This window comes from Blennius ocellaris (assembly GCF_963422515.1).
Source record: "Blennius ocellaris genome assembly, chromosome: 13".
Lineage (NCBI taxonomy): Eukaryota > Metazoa > Chordata > Actinopteri > Blenniiformes > Blenniidae > Blennius > Blennius ocellaris.
The window spans coordinates 325,189-345,429 of NC_137662.1; the positions used below are offsets into that span (position 1 = coordinate 325,189).

At 45.9% G+C, this 20,241-nt stretch overlaps 1 protein-coding gene across 1 annotated transcript in view; it reads right to left on the minus strand.

Moving 5' to 3' along the window:
- Nucleotides 1-1,542: 1,542 nt before the first annotated feature.
- shtn1 (shootin 1) overlaps nucleotides 1,543-20,241 on the minus strand; it is a gene marked incomplete at both ends in the record, with an annotated part of 57,106 nt that continues 38,407 nt past the window's right edge. Inside the window, 8 exons of the mRNA XM_080507355.1 lie at nucleotides 1,543-1,667; nucleotides 6,661-6,790; nucleotides 12,328-12,444; nucleotides 13,422-13,472; nucleotides 15,883-15,986; nucleotides 17,954-18,036; nucleotides 18,702-18,819; nucleotides 18,922-19,078. Of these exons, the coding sequence (XP_080363481.1) occupies nucleotides 1,543-1,667; nucleotides 6,661-6,790; nucleotides 12,328-12,444; nucleotides 13,422-13,472; nucleotides 15,883-15,986; nucleotides 17,954-18,036; nucleotides 18,702-18,819; nucleotides 18,922-19,078 (885 nt within the window). The remainder of the gene's footprint in view (nucleotides 1,668-6,660; nucleotides 6,791-12,327; nucleotides 12,445-13,421; nucleotides 13,473-15,882; nucleotides 15,987-17,953; nucleotides 18,037-18,701; nucleotides 18,820-18,921; nucleotides 19,079-20,241) is intronic.

Here is a 20,241-nt window from a genome sequence, read left to right on the forward strand (position 1 = left end):
AGCGTCTCGCCCAGCCTAGCGTCTCGCCCTTCCTAGCATCTCACCCTGCGTGGCGTCTCGCTCTGCCTAACGTCTCGCCCAGCCTGACGTCTCGCCCTGCCTAGCGTCTCGCCCAGCCTAGCATCTCGCCCAGCCTAGCGTCTCGCCCAGTCGGACGTCTCGCCCAGCCTAGCGTCTCGCCCAGCCTGACGTCTCGCCCAGTCTGACGTCTCGCCCAGCCTGACGTCTCGCCCAGCCTGAGGTCTCGCCCAGCCTGAGGTCTCGCCCTGCCTGGCGTCTCGCCCTGCCTGATGTCTCTGTTGATATGAATCTGAGCTCTTCCCCAGCTCACGTTCCCTATTAGTGGGTGAACAATCCAATGCTTGGTGAATTCTGCTTCACAATGAGAGGAAGAGCGACATCCAAGGATCAAATAGCCACGTCTCTATGAACGCTTGGCCGCCACAAGCCAGTTCTCCCTGTGGTCACTTTTCTGACGCCTCCTGCTTAAAACCCACAAAGTCAGAAGGATGGTGAGGCGCTGCTTTCACGGTCTGTATTCATGCTGAAAATCAAGATCAAGCGAGCTTTTGCCCTCCTGCTCTACGGGAGGTGTCTGTCCTCCCTGAGCTGGCCTTAGGACACCTGCGCTGCCGTTTGACAGGTGTAGCGCCCCAGGCGAACTCCCCACCTGAGATGAGAGAAAGTCCAACTGATGGAGGAGAGGAGAGGAAGTTCAGCTGGTGGAGGAGAGGAAGTTCAGTTTTATGTTTGCAACAGACTTTCCACGTTAAAGCGTTTACCTGTTTATTGGCTTTGTGTGATCAAGCCATGAAATACCGGAAATTGAGAGGAGTATTAAATGTGTCTTTATTTATGTGAGTAACATTCAGCAAGTGAGTAACATTTAAATTAAAGTACATTTTAGTCGCCAATTCACTTACATTTAAGAGGATTCACCGACTTTCCATGTGTGGTTGCCTCAGTGTTGATGTTTGAGGAATCAGATCCCTATATAATGCTGATTAAATCAAAGTGTGATATCAATCCTCTTATATATAGATATGTTACTTTCATATTTGTATTCTTATTAAATGGATGAAAATCTTAAAGGAAAAAAAAAAAAAGGCTTTTTAAAGTGTTTAAACAGACCAGACTGAGGAAAAGTGTTTCAACTCACTGACAGAGCGAGCATGTTCACGGACACAGGAGACAAGGGGATGATTTTTAAACATTTAATTTGTAGTAAATGTTTATTTGGCTGTTTTGTTGTTGTTGTTGAGTGTACGCTGGACGAATACATTCAGAAACCTATGACACCTGTGTGCAAAAAAATAGGAAAAAAGGAAAATAATACAGTGAAAGATGAGTGTGACAGGCCGGCAAAACAAACAAACAAACAAACAAACAAACAGGTGGGGCACTGGGCCAGCCCTGTACTGGGCCATAGAGCCAGTACTGACACCGGGCTGAGGCAAGATCCCAGACGTCAGCTGATCAACATGAAAGCGAAAACAGGACAGCCGAACCAACAAAGCACTACGACCACAGAACGCCTGGCAGCTACCAGGAAGTCAGAACCAGCGACGTGGCTCGGCTGGCGGCGGGAGGCGGGGAGATGAGGCGTCCCAGGAAGTGGAGGTGAAGCATGTGAGCGAGTTCATCGACGAGCGTGAAGCTCGGCAGAGCTTGAAGCAGTTCAAAGTGCCGGACACGTAGCAAGAGGAGTGGAAGTGTTTCCTACACTACGGGGTCTGAACTGTCTGAACAGTTTTACACAGGGACGGTTGTTTTCTGTTGGAAAGTGTCAAATGTAAAATGATGTTGAATCAAATGAGCTGCACACTAATACAATCTTTTGGGTAGATCTAATTTAGACCACATCAAAATCTGATTTCACAGTTTTTAAGAGTTGTTGCTTAATAAGATTAGACGAAGATTTAGACGATTAAAAATTGTTTTATTATTATTTTTCATTTATTTAATGAGCTCTGAAACCCGCAGCTCTGCCAAACATGTTTTCTGGCTCCAGATGGATTTATTTGATTAAAAAAAAAGTTTCTTTTGTGGTAAGGTTTGTGTCACTCCTGTGACATTGAGGCAGGAGGAAAGTACCTGAGCAGGTGGTTTCATCACCATGAGAAGGTGAGACCAGAGCAAGAGTTAGAAACATGAAACGGTCAGAACGTGTGAGACGCTCTCAGACTGGAACATGCACAAAGAGTGAGTGAGTGAGTGAGTGAGTGAGTGAAAACAGACAGTACTACTGCTCACAGTGCACACACACACACACACACACACACACACACACACACACACACACACACACACACACACACACACACACACACACACACACACACACACACACACACACACACACACACACACACAAAGCTGATCACCCTGAAGACGTACATGTCTTTCATTTCAGCAGGATCACACAGGGTTAAAGTAAATCCCTCACACAGTAAAACACAGTGTAAAACATTTGGTTCAGTTCACAGCACCCAAAACCTCACAGATTCCTTCGTTTCCTCTTTGAACGGCTTGAGACTTTAAAAAGCTGCTCACAGGTTTTCTTCAATGTGAGTTCAAAAGAAACAGGTGGATGTGGATGTTGAGTCTGTAGCAGACTGTGGAGGAGGAGCAGGACCTCCATCAGAGCCCTGCACAAACAATAACACATCATCAGCATCAACGGAGGGCTGGAGTGGAGGTGGGGGTGGGCAGGGTGAACGTGTGAAGGAGTGAAGGTGTGAAGTGTGTGAAGGTGTGAAGATGTGAAGGTGTGAAGGTGTGAAGGAGTGAAGGTGTGAAGGCGTGAAGGCGTGAAGGTGTGGAGGTGTGAAGGCGTGAAGGAGTGAAGGCGTGAAGGCGTGAAGATGTGAAGGTGTGAAGGTGTGAAGGAGTGAAGGTGTGAAGGCGTGAAGGCGTGAAGGTGTGAAGGTGTGAAGGAGTGAAGGTGTGGAGTGTGTGGAGTGAGTGAAGGTGTGAAGGTATGAAGGTGTGAAGGAGTGAAGGAGTGAAGGTGTGAAGGTGTGAAGGAGTGAAGGTGTGAAGGTGTGGAGTGAGTGAAGGTGTGAAGGTATGAAGGTGTGAAGGAGTGAAGGAGTGAAGGTGTGAAGGTGTGAAGGTGTGAAGGAGTGAAGGTGTGAAGGAGTGAAGGCGTGAAGGTGTGAAGGTGTGAAGGAGTGAAGGTGTGGAGTGTGTGGAGTGAGTGAAGGTGTGAAGGTATGAAGGTGTGAAGGAGTGAAGGAGTGGAGTGTGTGGAGTGTGTGAAGGTGTGAAGGTGTGAAGGTGTGAAGGAGTGAAGTGTGTAAAGGTGTGAAGGAGTGAAGGTGTGGAGTGTGTAAAGGTGTGAAGGTGTGAAGGTGTGGAGTGTGTGGAGTGTGTGAAGGAGTGAAGGTGTGAAGGAGTGAAGGTGTGAAGGCGTGAAGGCGTGAAGGCGTGAAGGTGTGAAGGCGTGAAGGAGTGAAGGCGTGAAGGCGTGAAGATGTGAAGGAGTGAAGGTGTGAAGGAGTGAAGGTGTGAAGGCGTGAAGGCGTGAAGGTGTGAAGGTGTGAAGGAGTGAAGGTGTGGAGTGTGTGGAGTGAGTGAAGGTGTGAAGGTATGAAGGTGTGAAGGAGTGAAGGAGTGAAGGTGTGAAGGTGTGAAGGTGTGAAGGAGTGAAGGTGTGAAGGTGTGGAGTGAGTGAAGGTGTGAAGGTATGAAGGTGTGAAGGAGTGAAGGAGTGAAGGTGTGAAGGTGTGAAGGTGTGAAGGAGTGAAGGTGTGAAGGAGTGAAGGCGTGAAGGTGTGAAGGTGTGAAGGAGTGAAGGTGTGGAGTGTGTGGAGTGAGTGAAGGTGTGAAGGTATGAAGGTGTGAAGGAGTGAAGGAGTGGAGTGTGTGGAGTGTGTGAAGGTGTGAAGGTGTGAAGGTGTGAAGGAGTGAAGTGTGTAAAGGTGTGAAGGAGTGAAGGTGTGGAGTGTGTAAAGGTGTGAAGGTGTGAAGGTGTGGAGTGTGTGGAGTGTGTGAAGGAGTGAAGGTGTGAAGGAGTGAAAGTGTGGAGTGTGTGAAGGTGTGAAGGCGTGAAGGCGTGAAGGCGTGAAGGCGTGAAGGTGTGAAGGTGTGAAGGAGTGAAGGTGTGGAGTGTGTGGAGTGTGTGGAGTGAGTGAAGGTGTGAAGGTATGAAGGTGTGAAGGAGTGGAGTGTGTGGAGTGAGTGAAGGTGTGAAGGTATGAAGGTGTGAAGGAGTGGAGTGTGTGGAGTGTGTGAAGGTGTGAAGGTGTGAAGGTGTGAAGGTGTGAAGGTGTGGAGTGTGTGGAGTGTGTGAAGGTGTGAAGGTGTGAAGGAGTGAAGGTGTGGAGTGTGTAAAGGTGTGAAGGAGTGAAGGTGTGGAGTGTGTAAAGGTGTGAAGGTGTGAAGGTGTGGAGTGTGTGGAGTGTGTGAAGGAGTGAAGGTGTGAAGGAGTGAAAGTGTGGAGTGTGTGAAGGTGTGAAGGTATGAAGGTGTGAAGGAGTGGAGTGTGTGGAGTGTGTGAAGGTGTGAAGGTGTGAAGGTGTGAAGGTGTGAAGGTGTGGAGTGTGTGGAGTGTGTGAAGGTGTGAAGGTGTGAAGGAGTGAAGGTGTGGAGTGTGTAAAGGTGTGAAGGTGTGAAGGTGTGGAGTGTGTGGAGTGTGTGAAGGTGTGAAGGTGTGAAGGAGTGAAGGTGTGGAGTGTGTAAAGGTGTGAAGGTGTGAAGGTGTGGAGTGTGTGGAGTGTGTGAAGGTGTGAAGGCGTGAAGGCGTGAAGGTATGAAGGTGTGAAGGAGTGGAGTGTGTGGAGTGTGTGAAGGTGTGAAGGTGTGGAGTGTGTAAAGGTGTGAAGGTGTGAAGGTGTGGAGTGTGTGGAGTGTGTGAAAGTGTGAAGGTGTGAAGTGTGTGGAGTGAGTGAAGGTGTGGAGTGTGTGGAGTGTGTGAAGGTGTGAAGGTGTGAAGGTGTGAAGGCGTGAAGGCGTGAAGGTGTGAAGGTGTGAAGGAGTGAAGGTGTGGAGTGTGTGGAGTGAGTGAAGGTGTGAAGGAGTGGAGTGTGTGGAGTGAGTGAAGGTGTGGAGTGTGTGGAGTGTGTGAAGGTGTGAAGGTGTGAAGGTGTGAAGGCGTGAAGGCATAAAGGTGTGCAGGTGTGAAGGAGTGAAGGTGTGGAGTGTGTGGAGTGAGTGAAGGTGTGAAGGTATGAAGGTGTGAAGGAGTGGAGTGTGTGGAGTGTGTGAAGGTGTGAAGGTGTGAAGGAGTGAAGGTGTGGAGTGTGTAAAGGTGTTAAGGAGTGAAGGAGTGAAGGTGTGGAGGTGTGAAGGTGTGAAGGTGTGGAGTGTGTGGAGTGTGTGGAGTGTGTGAAGGTGTGAAGGTGTGAAGGAGTGAAGGTGTGGAGTGTGTAAAGGTGTGAAGGTGTGAAGGTGTGGAGTGTGTGGAGTGTGTGAAGGTGTGAAGGTGTGAAGGCGTGAAGGCGTGAAGGTATGAAGGTGTGAAGGAGTGGAGTGTGTGGAGTGTGTGAAGGTGTGAAGGTGTGAAGGAGTGAAGGTGTGGAGTGTGTAAAGGTGTGAAGGTGTGAAGGTGTGGAGTGTGTGGAGTGTGTGAAGGTGTGAAGGTGTGAAGGTGTGAAGTGTGTGGAGTGAGTGAAGGTGTGGAGTGTGTGGAGTGTGTGAAGGTGTGAAGGTGTGAAGGTGTGAAGGCGTGAAGGCGTGAAGGTGTGAAGGTGTGAAGGAGTGAAGGTGTGGAGTGTGTGGAGTGTGTGGAGTGTGTGAAGGTGTGGAGTGTGTGAAGGTGTGAAGGTGTGGAGTGTGTGGAGTGTGTGGAGTGTGTGAAGGTGTGAAGGTGTGGAGTGTGTGGAGTGTGTGAAGGTGTGAAGGTGTGAAGTGTGTGGAGTGAGTGAAGGTGTGGAGTGTGTGGAGTGTGTGAAGGTGTGAAGGTGTGAAGGTGTGAAGGCGTGAAGGTGTGAAGGTGTGAAGGAGTGAAGGTGTGGAGTGTGTGGAGTGAGTGAAGGTGTGAAGGTGTGGAGTGTGTGGAGTGAGTGAAGGTGTGGAGTGTGTGGAGTGTGTGAAGGTGTGAAGGTGTGAAGGTGTGAAGGCGTGAAGGCGTGAAGGTGTGCAGGTGTGAAGGAGTGAAGGTGTGGAGTGTGTGGAGTGAGTGAAGGTGTGAAGGTATGAAGGTGTGAAGGAGTGGAGTGTGTGGAGTGAGTGAAGGTGTGGAGTGTGTGGAGTGTGTGAAGGTGTGAAGGTGTGAAGGCGTGAAGGCGTGAAGGTGTGCAGGTGTGAAGGAGTGAAGGTGTGGAGTGTGTGGAGTGAGTGAAGGTGTGAAGGTATGAAGGTGTGAAGGAGTGGAGTGTGTGGAGTGTGTGAAGGTGTGAAGGTGTGAAGGAGTGAAGGTGTGGAGTGTGTAAAGGTGTTAAGGAGTGAAGGAGTGAAGGTGTGGAGTGTGTAAAGGTGTTAAGGAGTGAAGGAGTGAAGGTGTGGAGTGTGTGAAGGAGTGAAGGTGTGAAGGTGTGGAGTGTGTGAAGGAGTGAAGGTGTGAAGGAGTGATAGTGTGGAGTGTGTAAAGGTGTGAAAGTGTGGAGTGTGTAAAGGTGTGAAGGTGTGGAGTGTGTGAAGGAGTGAAGGAGTGAAGGAGTGAAGGAGTGAAGGACTGAAGGACTGAAGGAGTGAAGGAGTGAAGGAGTGAAGGAGTACCAGGGTCGATGGTTCCAGGTTGGGACTCCAGGGCGTCTCTGCGTCTGAACAGGATTTGGAAAAGTTCCTGGTCGTGGCTCGTGTTCGACGTCACCTGTGTCTTTGTTTGGGGAGATGAAGAGAACTTCTCCTGGACAGTGGAACACATCACTACAGTGGAACACTACACTACAGTGGGACACATCACTACAGTGGAACACAACACTACAGTGGGATACATCACTACAGTGGAACACTACACTACAGTGGAACACATCACTACAGTGGAACACAACACTACAGTGGAACACTACACTACAGTGGGACACATCACTACAGTGAAAGACTACAGTGGAACACTACACTATAGTGGAACACAACACTACACTACAGTGGAACACATCACTACAGTGGAACACAACACTTCAGTGGAACACATCACTACAGTGGAACACAACACTTCAGTGGAACACTACACTACAGTGGAACACTACACTACAGTGGAACACATCACTACAGTGGAACACAACACAACACTACAGTGGAACACAACACATCACTACAGTGGAACACAACACTTCAGTGGAACACTACACTACAGTGGAACACATCACTACAGTGGAACACAACACAACACTACAGTGGAACACAACACATCACTACAGTGGAACACAACACTTCAGTGGAACACTACATTACAGTGGAACACATCACTACAGTGGAACACAACACTTCAGTGGAACACATCACTACAGTGGAACACAACACTTCAGTGGAACACTACACTACAGTGGAACACATCACTACAGTGGAACACATCACTACAGTGGAACACATCACTACAGTGAAAGACTACAGTGGAACACATCACTACAGTGGAACACAACACTTCAGTGGAACACTACACTTCAGTGGAACACATCACTACAGTGGAACACTACACTACAGTGAAAGACTACAGTGGAACAGATCACTACAGTGGAACACATCACTACAGTGGAACACTACAGTGGAACACATCACTACAGTGGAACACATCACTACAGTGGAACACTACACTACAGTGGAACACAACACATCACTACAGTGAAAGACTACAGTGGAACACATCACTACAGTGGAACACTACACTACAGTGGAACACATCACTACAGTGGAACACAACACTTCAGTGGAACACTACACTTCAGTGGAACACTACACTACAGTGGAACACATCACTACAGTGAAAGACTACAGTGGAACACAACACTACAGTGGAACACAACACTACAGTGGAACACATCACTACAGTGGAACACTACAGTGGAACACATCACTACAGTGGAACACATCACTACAGTGAAAGACTACAGTGGAACACAACACTACAGTGGAACACAACACTACAGTGGAACACATCACTACAGTGGAACACTACAGTGGAACACATCACTACAGTGGAACACATCACTACAGTGGAACACAACACAACACTACAGTGGAACACAACACATCACTACAGTGGAACACAACACTTCAGTGGAACACTACACTACAGTGGAACACATCACTACAGTGGAACACAACACTTCAGTGGAACACTACACTTCAGTGGAACACATCACTACAGTGGAACACAACACTTCAGTGGAACACTACACTACAGTGGAACACATCACTACAGTGGAACACATCACTACAGTGAAAGACTACAGTGGAACACATCACTACAGTGGAACACAACACTTCAGTGGAACACTACACTTCAGTGGAACGCATCACTACAGTGGAACACATCACTACAGTGAAAGACTACAGTGGAACACATCACTACAGTGAAACACATCACTACAGTGGAACACAACACTTCAGTGGAACACTACACTACAGTGGAACACATCACTACAGTGGAACACTACACTACAGTGGAACACAACACATCACTACAGTGAAAGACTACAGTGGAACACATCACTACAGTGGAACACTACACTACAGTGGAACACATCACTACAGTGGAACACAACACTACAGTGGAACACAACACTTCAGTGGAACACTACACTTCAGTGGAACACTACACTACAGTGGAACACATCACTACAGTGGAACACAACACTTCAGTGGAACACTACACTTCAGTGGAACACTACACTACAGTGGAACACATCACTACAGTGGAACACAACACTACAGTGGAACACAACACATCACTACAGTGGAACACATCACTACAGTGGAACACAACACTTCAGTGGAACACTACACTTCAGTGGAACACTACACTACAGTGGAACACTACACTACAGTGGAACACATCACTACAGTGGAACACAACACTTCAGTGGAACACTACACTACAGTGGAACACTACACTACAGTGGAACACATCACTACAGTGGAACACAACACAACACTACAGTGGAACACAACACATCACTACAGTGGAACACAACACTTCAGTGGAACACTACACTACAGTGGAACACTACACTACAGTGGAACACATCACTACAGTGGAACACAACACAACACTACAGTGGAACACAACACATCACTACAGTGGAACACAACACTTCAGTGGAACACTACACTACAGTGGAACACATCACTACAGTGGAACACAACACATCACTACAGTGGAACACAACACTACAGTGGAACACAACACTACAGTGGAACACTACACTACAGTGGAACACATCACTACAGTGGAACACAACACTACAGTGGAACACTACACTACAGTGGAACACATCACTACAGTGGAACACAACACTACAGTGGAACACAACACTACAGTGGAACACTACACTACAGTGGAACACATCACTACAGTGGAATACAACACTACAGTGGAACACAACACTTCAGTGGAACACTACACTTCAGTGGAACACTACACTACAGTGGAACACATCACTACAGTGGAACACTACACTTCAGTGGAACACAACACTTCAGTGGAACACTACACTTCAGTGGAACACATCACTACAGTGGAACACAACACAACACTACAGTGGAACACAACACATCACTACAGTGGAACACAACACTTCAGTGGAACACTACACTACAGTGGAACACATCACTACAGTGGAACACAACACTTCAGTGGAACACTACACTTCAGTGGAACACATCACTACAGTGGAACACAACACTTCAGTGGAACACTACACTACAGTGGAACACATCACTACAGTGGAACACATCACTACAGTGAAAGACTACAGTGGAACACATCACTACAGTGGAACACAACACTTCAGTGGAACACTACACTTCAGTGGAACGCATCACTACAGTGGAACACATCACTACAGTGAAAGACTACAGTGGAACACATCACTACAGTGAAACACATCACTACAGTGGAACACAACACTTCAGTGGAACACTACACTACAGTGGAACACATCACTACAGTGGAACACTACACTACAGTGGAACACAACACATCACTACAGTGAAAGACTACAGTGGAACACATCACTACAGTGGAACACTACACTACAGTGGAACACATCACTACAGTGGAACACAACACTACAGTGGAACACAACACTTCAGTGGAACACTACACTTCAGTGGAACACTACACTACAGTGGAACACATCACTACAGTGGAACACAACACTTCAGTGGAACACTACACTTCAGTGGAACACTACACTACAGTGGAACACATCACTACAGTGGAACACAACACTACAGTGGAACACAACACATCACTACAGTGGAACACATCACTACAGTGGAACACAACACTTCAGTGGAACACTACACTTCAGTGGAACACTACACTACAGTGGAACACTACACTACAGTGGAACACATCACTACAGTGGAACACAACACTTCAGTGGAACACTACACTACAGTGGAACACTACACTACAGTGGAACACATCACTACAGTGGAACACAACACAACACTACAGTGGAACACAACACATCACTACAGTGGAACACAACACTTCAGTGGAACACTACACTACAGTGGAACACTACACTACAGTGGAACACATCACTACAGTGGAACACAACACAACACTACAGTGGAACACAACACATCACTACAGTGGAACACAACACTTCAGTGGAACACTACACTACAGTGGAACACATCACTACAGTGGAACACAACACATCACTACAGTGGAACACAACACTACAGTGGAACACAACACTACAGTGGAACACTACACTACAGTGGAACACATCACTACAGTGGAACACAACACTACAGTGGAACACTACACTACAGTGGAACACATCACTACAGTGGAACACAACACTACAGTGGAACACAACACTACAGTGGAACACTACACTACAGTGGAACACATCACTACAGTGGAATACAACACTACAGTGGAACACAACACTTCAGTGGAACACTACACTTCAGTGGAACACTACACTACAGTGGAACACATCACTACAGTGGAACACAACACTTCAGTGGAACACTACACTTCAGTGGAACACTACACTACAGTGGAACACATCACTACAGTGGAACACAACACTACAGTGGAACACAACACATCACTACAGTGGAACACAACACTTCAGTGGAACACTACACTTCAGTGGAACACTATACTACAGTGGAACACATCACTACAGTGGAACACAACACTTCAGTGGAACACATCACTACAGTGGAACACAACACTTCAGTGGAACACTACACTTCAGTGGAACACATCACTACAGTGGAACACATCACTACAGTGGAACACTACACTTCAGTGGAACACTACACTTCAGTGGAACACTACACTACAGTGGAACACAACACTTCAGTGGAACACTACACTTCAGTGGAACACTACACTACAGTGGAACACAACACTTCAGTGGAACACTACACTACAGTGGAACACTACACTTCAGTGGAACACTACACTACAGTGGAACACAACACTTCAGTGGAACACTACACTTCAGTGGAACACTACACTACAGTGGAACACATCACTACAGTGAAAGACTACAGTGGAACACAACACTACAGTGGAACACAACACTACAGTGGAACACATCACTACAGTGAAAGACTACAGTGGAACACAACACTACAGTGGAACACAACACTACAGTGGAACACATCACTACAGTGGAACACTACAGTGTTCCACTATAGTGCAACACTATAGTGGAACACTAAACACTAAAGTAGTGTTTTACATTTCACTAGGCCTTAAAGTGAAGTCAAGGCTTGGCTGGTTCGCAACTTTTTAAATGTGAATGAGGGGAAAACTGAAACTGTGGTGTTTGGCCCCTGGGACCCCCAAAATTTCATGTGTCCCCTGCAACAATATGTCCGTCCCTCAGCCACCAGCCTTGGCATCATTGTTGACTGTGATTTTAAACTCAATAAACAGATCGGCGCCGTCGTTGAATCTCGTTTTCATCACCTTCGACTTTTCGCCAAAGTGAAACTTTTTTTTGGACTCTTGAAAATGTTGAACAATCAGACACGCTTTTATCTCCACTGGCCTGGACTACTGCAATACAGGAATCAGACACAACGTACTTTATCGTTTACAGTTAGTGCAGCACGGCTTTTAACAGGAACCCAAACATGTTTCACCACCTTGCTTCTTTGCGCCGGCTTCCTGTTCATTTTAGAATTGATTTTAAGATTTCATTGTTTGTTTTCAAAGCTTTTAATGAACTGGCCCCTCAGTACCTCACAGGCCTCATCCAGATGTGCCCTCCAGCGCCTGTCCTGAGGTCTGAGGGCCAGTTCCAGCTCGTGGTTCCCGACACAAACCGGAGAGCTGGGGAACGCTCTGCCCCTCCACGTCTGAATAGCCTCACAGTGGAGTGTTTTAAATCTCGTCTTAAGACCCACTTTTATTCTTGGGCTTTCAACACCGCGTGAGTTGTATGGTCCTCTGTGTCTTTTATTTTGTTTTATTGTTTTAAATGTTATTTTCTTTCTTTTTTTTTTTTTTTAAATGTCTAATACTTTTTTTTTTATTAATTTTTTTAATTTTATTTTATGTTTTTAGTTGAATGACTTGTTTGGCTTCACCTGATTTTATTTCACTTATTGTTTTTATTTCTATATACTGTTGATCTAATGTGCAGCACTTTGGAAACGCTTGTTAATAAAATGAGCTATTTAAATAAAATGGTTTGGATTATTGAGGAAATCGCTTCAGTTGTTATATATTTAAATTAAATTTATTATTATTGTTATTTCATTATTTCAAAAAGTTAATTATCAAAATGTAATGTTTTATTTGAAATATCAAATAATTCTACAAATATCTAAACAGCAGAGGATCCTTTCTTCATCATATAGTATCTATTTGAAAAATGTGTGTTAAAATAAATATGTTTTCTTTTCTGAAGGCACTTGGTGTTCATATTTAATTAATTTTCAAAATCAATTACTTTACACTGCGAGTGGAAATATTTGTTTTTCAATGTCTGTATTAAAGAGAACCAGCATTATATTTGACTAATAAACCGTAATAAATACATACAATACATGCAGATCATTTTGCAGGAGACTCATTAAACGTCTTTAATTTGCCACTAACCTTATTTGATGCTGCCTCCAACTTTTATCTGCTGTATTAGTGCTTAGTGTTGGCTGACATGCTTGACCACATTTCCCATTTTCCTTCCATTTTGTGGTATCAAAACTACCTATCTTCTCCGGATGTAAAACAAAATACTAAAAAACAAAACAAAGGCTGCAGAAACACAGTGGAAGTTCAGCTGGTAAAGTACGGCTTGTGAGGACATTTGATTGTTTTAAAGTCCCATTACCATGATTCCTTTAAGTTCCTGAATGGCAGAATTAGAGGGCAGCCGCTCCATCTGATAAAAGCAGAAGAGAAGGGAAGAGATGGGCTTGGTAAATAAACAGCAGTCTGACACACATTATACCTATTTTTCCTCATTCAGCACTTAGAGGCTAAACTGCACCTCTTAGCACAAAGAGAGCACACTGTAGGCAAGCACAGGGGATGTATGCTTTCTACAAGAAGCAAATGTGTCAACACACAATCATTTTGAGTCACGTCAATTTTCCCATCCTCATTATTTATAATTACCTTGTAGAGCAGGTCCTAATGCTATCTAATTTGGCTGAGTTGTTGAGGTGGAGGAACGAGCAGACTAAAAAGATGTCTTGGCCATATGTCATGTTTTATCAAAACAAGAAGCTCTTAGATAATCCCACACACTGATGGATTTAAGAGCCCCAAACAATGTATGCTCAACAATGCACAAAAACTCATTCAGGCCTCAGAACACAGGACGAGAGCGCCGGGCTTCACTCTCATGGCGCTCTCGACAAAGACCAGCACACATTTTCTGTCACAATCACACACCATTATCAGGCCACACGTCTCACACCGTCTCACACCGTCTCATGTCTTCAGTCTCCGTCTCATGTCTCCAAAAAAAATATGATAGATAGATAGATAGATAGATAGATAGATAGATAGATAGATAGATAGATAGATAGATAGATAGATAGATAGATAGATGATAGATAGATAGATAGATAGATAGATAGATAGATAGATAGATAGATAGATAGATAGATAGATAGATAGATAGATAGATAGATAGATAGATAGATAGATAGATAGATAGATAGATAGATAGATAGATAGATAGATAGATAGATAGATAGATAGATAGATAGATAGATAGATCGATCGATCTTTAAGTAAATAAGTAAATAAATAAATTCTCTGTATAATGTATTATAATGTATTTTTCTTTATAATCGATTAAAGTAGCAGACGAGGTGGTAATTAATCCTGCTGGTCTGGTGATTTTAGGGCTTAAACTGCTACTGTACATTGTATTTAGGAACATCTGGATTTCTCAGATTGATGTTATAATCACCACAGATGAATAAAATGTTTTGATGCACCACAGAAAGATATTCCTCCATTTATGCATGAATTAAGTCTATGTCTGGGCTCTATAGATGCAACTCACAATGATGTTTCTCCATCAATATTTCAATGTTGATACATTCAAAGACATTTTCCACCACTCTTGATATTTTTTCCACCACCTTGAATTGAAGATTCCGGTCGACAGATAAAGTCACACTACCCCACTCTTGTTTTGTCTGTTTGTCTAAACCATCCCTAAATAAATAACAGGCCCCTGTCGCTGTTTCACCAGGTCTCCCACACTGCAAGGATATTAAAAGGACCTTTGGATTGACTCCAGAAATATTTCATGTTTTGAAAGTGGGAATACAGAGTTGCACCATTAAAATGGTTATTGACATACTGCTCTGTGTGCTAATGCTGCTGTGAAAGTAGATAATAGTTGATACAAGAGAAAAGTTGTTCATAGGATCAATGTCATTTCTTTGTGACGTGAATAAGGTTCAGTAAAGTGACCTGTGTTCAGCTGAGATCCCTGTGCTGCCCATGACTTCACCAAGGTTGAGTCCAGTGTTTCTTCCCACTCTTTTTTTTCATTTTACTCACTGAAATCTGTTCAGATCTTACATTTCCTTAATGACCAGTACGTTTGCTTCCTCTTGATTCACATTCAGTTTTATGAATCCTTTGCAACTGTATGAATTCAGTTTCCTGCCATGTCTGCATTATTTTTTGTTAATTGTTGTTTTGTTGCTTGGAGATGGTGGTGATGTCTCCTGACATGAAATCCAGCGCTCTCTTTAGGTCCCCCGGTGGAGATTCCAGCTCTCAGGCTGCTCCCATGAGGAAGCAGGTCCCAGGTTCAGTAGGGAGGCTGACTCAGGGGGTGTATCCGTATAGTCCCTCCTGTCTCCTAATCATCCATCCTATCTCCTAATAGTCCCCCCTATCTCCTTTCCTATCCACCTCTCCTTGACCCCAGAAGTGTTTGTGGCAGCCATGATAAGGAGCGTTGGAGTTCTCACTAAGCTAAGGAAAGACTGATGGAGGTTCAGACTGATTGAGGTTCAGACTGATGGAGGTTCAGACTGATGGAGGTTCAGACTGATGGAGGTTCAGACTGATTGAGGTTCAGACTGATGGAGGTTCAGACTGATGGAGGTTCAGACTGATGGAGGTTCAGACTGATTGAGGTTCAGACTGATGGAGGTTCAGACTGATGGAGGTTCAGACTGATGGAGGTTCAGACTGATGGGAGTTCAGACTGACAGAGGTTCACACTGATCCCACCCACTAACAAGTGTCACGATAATCCAGTTGACCTGTCAGTGGTCATAAGGTTTTGGCTGACTGACTCATGTATGAAAGGTTACCTGTCTCCTGGGTCTGCTGGGCGCCTGGCTGACCGGTCGGAGTCGGACTCCTTTCTTGATCCTTTGCATCATTTCGTCCACCGCCTGCTGCCTGACGTCAGGTTCTGGCAGAGAGACAGATGAAGTCAGCAGTGAAGTACTGAGCAGTGAAGTACTGAGCAGTGAAGTACTGAGCAGTGAAGTACTGAGCAGCTGCGCTGACGCTGCCAGAACCAGGAGATCCTCAAACATCTGGACAGGAGCTTCACTGCTCACAGACATCAGTGAATTAGCTCTGCGCGAGGTGGGCGGCTGTCCAGAGCCAAACTCAACAGCACCAGCTCAGATATGGTCTGTGACTCCGCCCCCTGTCTGCAGTTAAAACCAGACCAACATGGCGGCTCGGACACAAACGTTCTCTTTTATTCCTGAAACAGTTCAGAGAAATGTTTTTGTTGAAAACAAATAAGCTGAAAAATGATCAGCTTTGAGTGATGCGTTCAGGTGCATCACGTAACTCCGCCCTCTGACCTGTTAACGAGCTCATAGAGGAGCAGCTTTACATGATAAACATGATTAAAATATGACTGATAGCGAGTTGGAACATGCGACACAATGCAGTGCTGAAGTAAACCTTCCACCGCCGACAGTCATGACCAGATTCCTGCAGCAATGAGGCTCATCGTGGCGTGAAGCTTCCCGCCGTGACGGAGGGCAGATGAACTTCTCTCCTCTTCACTGGGTGTTGTGTGTTGAGAGGCACCAGCATGAATTGTGAAGGCTGATTGATCTGCGTAGTCTTCCAACAATCACAATGTGTTGCTGTGGCCACAAATCTGGCCTTTTTTACAGCATACCTGTAGAGTTCAGTCAGTGTATTCAGGACTTCTTCATTCACAACCAGGAGAAAATCACATTCTGCTATAATGCCGCTCAATTTGCAAAGAAATGCGAATATTTAATTTTCTAAAATCGGCCATTGAATGGCACACACAATAGGATGACTGTTAGTAAGATGTCTTTAAAATGTTGCACAAAAACCACTTTGTGTTGAAGTAATAGTGAAATATTTTCCTCCAGTGCTCAAAAAGAGTCTATTATTCAGGTGTCAGAGTAGAAGATCCTTGGATGGCACCTATTCAGTCCTGTATGTAATTCCAACAAATACCCTGCGCGTACTGCCCAATTCAGGCCGCACATTCAGAAACTGTTGAACAGAATGAGGAATCAGTTTAGCCTGCTTAGTCAACATCTATGTCTTACCTGCTCCAACGAGTCAAGGCTTCCTCTTTGTTCGCACAAATTGAAGAATTTAACATCTTGACCAAGCAGGCCAAAAGCTGGAGTTTGAATTTCTCACGCGCCGTTTGTTGCATTTGTCCTTCTACACACAAGCTACTTTGATTTGCAAAGAAAAAGGTTTAAATCATAAAGTCTGACAAATAAAGACCAGAGTTGCTCCGCTGGGAAACACACGAAACAAAACGACCGTGGAGAGAATCAAATACCAAATGAACATGCAGTGCAGAGAGGGAGAGGGAAGAGCAGCTCTGAGGATGTGAGCTGCACAATATGGATTTAAAACTCCTAAATGTGTCGTCACAAAGGCAATATCTGAAAGCTCGTCAAGCCAGTGTGAAACATGAAAGTCAGCGAAATGTTTCTTTATTGTGATTCAGTGTATAAAAGACCCCATGAAGTTTGCTCTGCTTAGCTTTTGTTCTTCCGGTTCCGGTTCCAGGTTCCAGTTCTAGTTCATAATGACACCAGAGACACACCATACTGGACTAACTCTGACTGGTGGTCAGAGGAAAGAGCTACAAGTATTTCCTTGAAAAGTATAGCAATAAAAACAATAATACATTTTGCTTCCCCGTCGCCTCCAGAACTTTGCACCTCTGTCTGAACTCTGCTTCTGCCTATGGATCCATTTCCAAACTTCAACTCCACCTGAGCCCTCCTCCGTCACAGTGCAGAGGAGAACAAGCTCCTCTTGAAGGAAAGAGCAGTTGAAATTCCTGAGTGGTGCAGCGGTTTTATAAGGGTCCGTCCACACCAGGAACCGGGTTCCCGGTGGCGGAGTGAGGTTTACCTGGTGTCTTGGCAGAGTCCTGATCCAGCAGCGGGATGTCGGGACTGATGTCTCTCCTCCGCCGAATCAGTGACAGCAGTGAGCTGCAGAGGGGCACGATACAGGGTCATATACTTCCTGTTAGTGATGACTAAAACATCTAATTAAAGTCTAAATAACACGGCAGGAATACTCCACTTCAACGTTTTGTTTTTAAATGTAGAGATTAGAGCAGACAGGAGAGCTTCACAGGCGATTCCTTTTATTGGTAAAGGTTAAAATGAGGATTTTCTGAGGTGTGCTTCCTCTTTGAGCCCTGTTTTTTTTTTTTACTTTATAACTTTTAATCATAGACGTTTTGCAACTTTGCTCTCCCAAGAAAAGGTATATATGATGTGAAGACCATTTGACATAAGACTGCGCTGAGAAAGCCAAGCGTGAGGCAGTCAGTACTCCGGCCTGCCTGCAGGGGGCAGTGCTCAGGAGCAGGGGAAAGCTGCAGCTTCTGAGTTGGTGCCCATTGGCGATAGCAGAGAGGTTCAACACCGTGACGATCCAGGATGAATGACCAAAAGAATGCTTTAAAAAAAAAAAAGGACTTTGGTCAACTTCGCCCTGAAGAGACAAACTATATGGAGACTTGACGTTGCACTTTTTAAAAAACTTCCAAGCGGTTTTTAGGAAACACATTTTGGTGTCGTCGTCACAGTCGTGATGAGAGTTTTTAGCACAGAAACAAACTGTGGTGGCAAAGAGTGTGAAATAGAACCTGAGTGGGTTGAGGGGTGCAGCGGAGGCCGGCGGGGGAGGAGGGGGAGGTGGGGGTGCTGGCGCCGGGGCCGGGGTCGGGTTGGTTGCTGCCTGCAGCTTCTTGTTGAGTTCTTCCACTGGACAGTGAAACGGAACCACACAACACCAACGACACAACCTGAGTCAGGGTCACACACACACACACACACACACACACACACACACACACACCCACACACCTATAAATCGCAGATCCTTGACCTCCACCTCAGCCTTGGAGCGTAGGTGGCTGCACTCCTTCCTCTCCTCCTCCAGCAGCTCCAGCTTCCTCTGCAGAGCTGAGAGCTCCTTCTGAGCCTCGCGGCTCCTCAGCTGCTCCTCCAGCTGCTCCTCCAGCTGCTTCATCTGAGGAAAACACAGCAGCTCAGGCTTGTTGGTACGAAGGTTGAACCTCACGATCCTCACTGTCCTGCAGTGAGACTGTGTGTGAAGGATGTGAAGCAGGGTGAGCAGAGTGGGCCAGGCTGCTTCAGGGGAACAACAGAGGCCAAGGAGCGAAATGCTCCAGACTCCGAGACCCAAGACCAGCCCAGACCAGACCAGACCAGACCAGACCAGACCAGACCACCCGAGACCAGCCCAGACCAGTTGAGACCAACCGAGACCAGCCGAGACCAGCCGAAACCAGTTGAGACCAACTGAGGCCAGCCGAGACCAGCCGAGACCAACCAAGACCAATCGAGACCAATCGAGACCAGCCCAGACCAGCCGAGACCAGCCAAGACCAATCGAGACCAGCCGAGACCAGCTGAGGCCAACCGAGACCAATCGAGACCAGCCGAGACCAGCTGAGGCCAACCGAGACCAGTCGAGACCAGCCGAGACCAGTTGAGACCAACTGAGACCAGCCGAGACCAGCTGAGTGAAGAAGTCTAGGTGAGAGAGTGAAGAATGAGCCGTCAGTCTTCAGAGGGTGGGCTCAACATGCTGCCTCCACTGCCCCCCAAGGCCACTGGTGTTTTCTCATTTTGCTTCCAGCAGTGTTCTGGTGTTCCTCCTCATGAGGACTTTTGGTGCAGGTGAAGTGTTCTGCTTGTCTCCCAGTCAGATCCTGCTGCTGTACTGGATCATGTAGGGTCTTGTCCAGTCTGGTCCTCTCCTTCTCCGTTTTGTTCCCTTCACCAAGGTCATGTTTTTGTCTGCGTGCATGTATTCATTAATTGAGTGATTGGTCTGCATGTCCTCCACTGTGGACACTCTGGGAGACGGTTGTGAGCTGCCAGTCAGTGCTGAAGCTTCCATTAGCTGCCTGCTAGCACACTGCTAATCCCTCTCCCTGCCCCCTTCTTAGCTCTCAGCCAATCAGCAGCGGATCAAATAACCTGCTGACACATTGGTTTCCATGGTGACAAATGTGGCGTTGGCAAAGGCATGTGCTCTACCAAGTGCCTGCTCCAGTTCTGTGTTTGTTCCATCCATCGCCCATCCATCTATCTATCCTTCCAACCATCCATCCATTCTTCCATCCATCATCCATCCCTCCATCCATCCATCCCTCC